The 4201-nt window shown below is 59.0% G+C and overlaps 1 protein-coding gene across 1 annotated transcript in view; it reads right to left on the bottom strand.

The window, feature by feature from the left end:
- Positions 1 to 3303: 3303 nt before the first annotated feature.
- The window catches only part of CADM4 (cell adhesion molecule 4), a 9061-nt gene continuing 8163 nt past the window's right edge, over positions 3304 to 4201 (bottom strand). Inside the window, exon 5 of the mRNA XM_032441770.1 lies at positions 3304 to 3799. Within this exon, the coding sequence (XP_032297661.1) occupies positions 3690 to 3799 (110 nt within the window). The 3' untranslated portion in view covers positions 3304 to 3689. The remainder of the gene's footprint in view (positions 3800 to 4201) is intronic.

Here is a 4201-nt window from a genome sequence, read left to right on the forward strand (position 1 = left end):
GGGGGGCGGGGGGACCGTGGAACGTTTTGATGGCGTGAGCAGGTCACCGTGACGACTGGGAACGGGCGGCGCAAACGAAACACACGAACTGGGCCCCGTTGAGGGCGGCGCGGACAAAGTCTGCGGGTGCCCGCTTTGGCGTGACGCAGCGCGTATGGGCCGCGTCCGGGAACGTGATCAACAGCGCCGGCATTGGTGGAGCCAGCGGATGATAGGGGGGTTAAAGGGGGGGGTTATATGGGGGATGTGGGTCCTATTAGGGGGATATTAGGGGTCGTAGGGGTAGGGGAATGCTGGGGTATGGGGGATATGGGGGCTATGGGGGCGTAGGGTGGGGATATGTGGGTCCTAGGTGGTCTAGGGGATATGGGGGTACTTATGGAGGGAATATGGAGGTACAAGGGGGGTGGATGTGGGGTTTCTATGGGGCTCTATGGGGGTCTAGGGGGGGATATGGGGTCCTAGGGGGATATGGGGCTTCATTATGGGGTCTTATGGGGGATATGGGGTCCTAGGGGGGATAAGGGTCCTTTATGGGGGATATGGAGGTCCTAGGAGAGGCATATGAGGCTCTATGGGTCTTTATCGGGGGATATGGGGTCCTAGGGGAGGGATTATGAGCCTCTATGGGTCTTCATGAGGGATATGGGGGGATATGGGGTCCTATAGGGCTCTATGGGGGAATACTGGGGGGGATGGGGGTCCTAGGGGGGGATATGGAGGTCCCCTTATGGGGATATGGGGAAAGAGGATATGCGGTCCTACAGGGGTGCCAGGGGTGATATGGGGGGCTTATAGGGGAATATAGGGTCCTAGGGGGGGATATGGGGGTCCTATGGGGGTCCTAGGGGGGGATATTGGGGGCTTATGGGGGGTTAGGGGGGGCATATGGGGTCCTTATGGGGAAATATTGGGGATATGGGGTTCCTGGGGGGATATGAGGCTCATATGGGTGGTCTTTATGGGGGGATTATGGGTCCTATAGGCTCTGATGGGGTCCTAGGGGGGGTTCATGGGGGTCTAGGGGCGGATAAGGGTTTATGTGGAGGATTATGAGGCTTATGGGGGTCCTTCATGGGGCGCTATGGGCTTTATGGGGGAATATGGGGTCATAGGGGGGTTATAGAGGCTCTATTGGGGGTCTTTATGGGGGGGATATGGATCCTAGGGGGGGATATGGTCCTATGGGGGTCTATGGGGCTGGCTAATGGTAGGGTCCGGGTATATGGGAGGGCTATGGGATATGGGGTCCTACAGGGTCCCAGGGGGTGATATGGGGGGCTTATGGGGGGATATGGGGTCCTTATGGGGGAAATATGGGGGGATATGGGGTCCTATGGGGAATATGGGGGGCTATGGGGCTTTATGGGGCTCCTAGGGGGGGATATTGGGGGCTAATGGGGGGATATGGGGTCTTAGGAGCTGACATGGAGTCCTATGGGGTCCCCCCGATCCACCCAACTCCCCTATAGGGACCTAGAAAGACCCAAAGCCCCATAGAGACCCATAGAGACCCATAGAGCCCCATAGAGCCCCATAGAGACCCCACAGAGCCCCACAGAGACCCACAGAGACCCCATAGAGCCCCATAGGGACCCATAGAGCCTCATAGAGACCCATAGAGCCCCATAGGGACCCATAGAGCCCCATAGAGCCCCATAGGGACCCATAGAGACCCCATAGAGCCCCATAGGGACCCATAGGGACCCCATAGAGACACATAGGGACCCATAGAGACCCCATAGAGCCCCATAAGGACCCATAGAGCCCCATAGAGCCCCATAGGGACCCATAGAGACCCATAGAGACCCCATAGAGCCCCATAGAGCCCCATAGGGACCCATAGAGCCCCATAGAGCCCCATAGAGCCCCATAGGGACCCATAGAGACCCATAGAGCCCCATAGGGACCCATAGAGCCCCATAGAGCCCCATAGGGACCCATAGAGCCCCATAGAGACCCACAGGGACCCCATAGAGACCCCATAGAGACCCATAGAGCCCCATAGGGACCCATAGAGCCCCATAGAGCCCCATAGAGCCCCATAGGGACCCATAGGGACCCATAGAGCCCCATAGAGCCCCATAGAGACCCATAGGGACCCATAGGGACCCATAGAGCCCCATAGGGACCCATAGAGACCCATAGAGCCCCATAGGGACCCATAGGGACCCATAGAGCCCCATAGAGCCCCATAGGGACCCATAGAGACCCATAGAGACCCATAGAGACCCATAGGGACCCATAGAGCCCCATAGAGACACATAGAGCCCCATAGAGACCCATAGGGACCCATAGAGACCCATAGGGACCCATAGAGCCCCATAGAGCCCCATAGGGACCCATAGAGATCCATAGGGACCCATAGAGCCCCATAGAGACACATAGAGACCCATAGAGACCCATAGGGACCCATAGGGACCCATAGAGCCCCATTATCTCCCCATACCCCCCCACTCACATCCAGGCCCAAGATGGCGGCCGTCCCCGTCTCGCTCCTCGTCCGGTTCGTCTGTTTCCTCTGGGTTCGATTCCGGGGCTGGAACCGGCTGCGACATCGGATGGGGGGGGAGGGGGAAGCGGAAGCGGAAGTGGGTGGGTGTGGCCGGAAGTGGATGGGGCCGGTTTAGCAGCGTCAATCCGCTCCGCTTCACCACTTCCGGCTTCCGGTCTTGAGTCACTTCCGCTTCCGCCCCCCCGCCCTCAGCCAATAGGAACGCTCGGTGTGGCACGTGATCTAAGCGCACCCATATCCGGCCTTCAGCCAATGGCAGAGCGCGAAGAGCGCCACGTGACCAACCCCCACTTTCCGACGCTAAGCCAATAGCAGAGCACGCTCAGCACCACGTGACCAGCCCCCATTATCCGGCCCTCATCCAATAGCAGAGCACGCTCAGCACCACGTGACCAGCCCCCCATTATCGGGCCCTCAACCTATAGCAGATCGATCCTACCACCACGTGACCAGCCCCCGTTATCCCACCCTCAGCCAATAGGAGAGCGCGCCGACCACCACGTGACCGACCCCCTCTTATCTCTCAGCCAATAGCAGAGCGCATCCTCCACCACGTGACCAGTCCCTATTATACGGCGCTAAGCCAATAGCAGAGCGTATCCACCACCACGTGACCATCCCTCCATTATCCGACTCTCAACCAATAGCAGAGCGCTCCCACCACCACGTGACCAGCCCTTTTATCCCGACCGCCACGTGACCGCCGCCATTATCCGACCCTCATCCAATAGCGGATCGCGCCCAGCACCACGTGACCCGCACCCCGCCAATCACGTGAGGCGGCAGCGCCCGTTACGAACCGTCGGGGGTTTTATTGTATCAAAGGCGTTAAAAGGCGGCGCTATTTACATAAAGGGGCGGGGCCGGGCCACAAGCCCCGCCCCCCTCATATATTATTCACGACCCCCAGAGCAAAAGGGGGCGGGGCGAGAGGGAAAGGGGCGTGGCCAAAGCACAAAGCCCCGCCCCCTCCGCCATGGCTTGAAGGGGATTGGATGAGGGGCGTGGCCTCGTTAAGCCCCGCCCCTTTCTTAAGCCCCGCCCCCTTTGCAGCCCATCCCGTGCCCCCCATGCTGCCCCATAGACCCACCGTTGCCCCATAGATCCCCCCTGTGCCCCATAGATCCGTGCCCCATAGATCCGTGCCCCATAGATCCGTGCCCCATAGCCCGTATTAAATGAAGAACTCCTCCTTGCGCTTGTGGCCGTCTCCCCCATTGAGAAAAGCCTCCCTGGCCTCGCCGTGCTCGTCCAACCCGCTGGCCTCGTGGGTCAGGTACGAACCTATGGGGGGGGACACGTGGAGAGACCCACATTGACCCTATAGACCCCATAGACCCCATAGAAACCCCATAGACCCCATAGAAACCCTATAGCCACCCCATAGCAACCCTATAGACCCCATAGCCACCCCATAGCAACCCTATAGCCACCCCATAGAAACCCCCATAGACCCCATAGACACCCCATAGACCCTATAGCAACCCTATAGCCACCCCATAGCAACACCATAGACCCCATATTGACCCCATAGCAACCCCTATAGACCCCATAGCCACCCCATAGCCACCCCATAGAAACCCTATAGCCACCCCATAGAAACCCCATAGCCACCCCATAGCAACCCTATAGCCACCCCATAGCCACCCCATAGCAACCCCATAGCCACCCCATAGCCACCCCATA

The sequence above is a fragment of the Coturnix japonica genome, unplaced genomic scaffold (assembly GCF_001577835.2).
Source record: "Coturnix japonica isolate 7356 unplaced genomic scaffold, Coturnix japonica 2.1 chrUnrandom554, whole genome shotgun sequence".
Classification (NCBI taxonomy): Eukaryota; Metazoa; Chordata; class Aves; order Galliformes; family Phasianidae; genus Coturnix; species Coturnix japonica.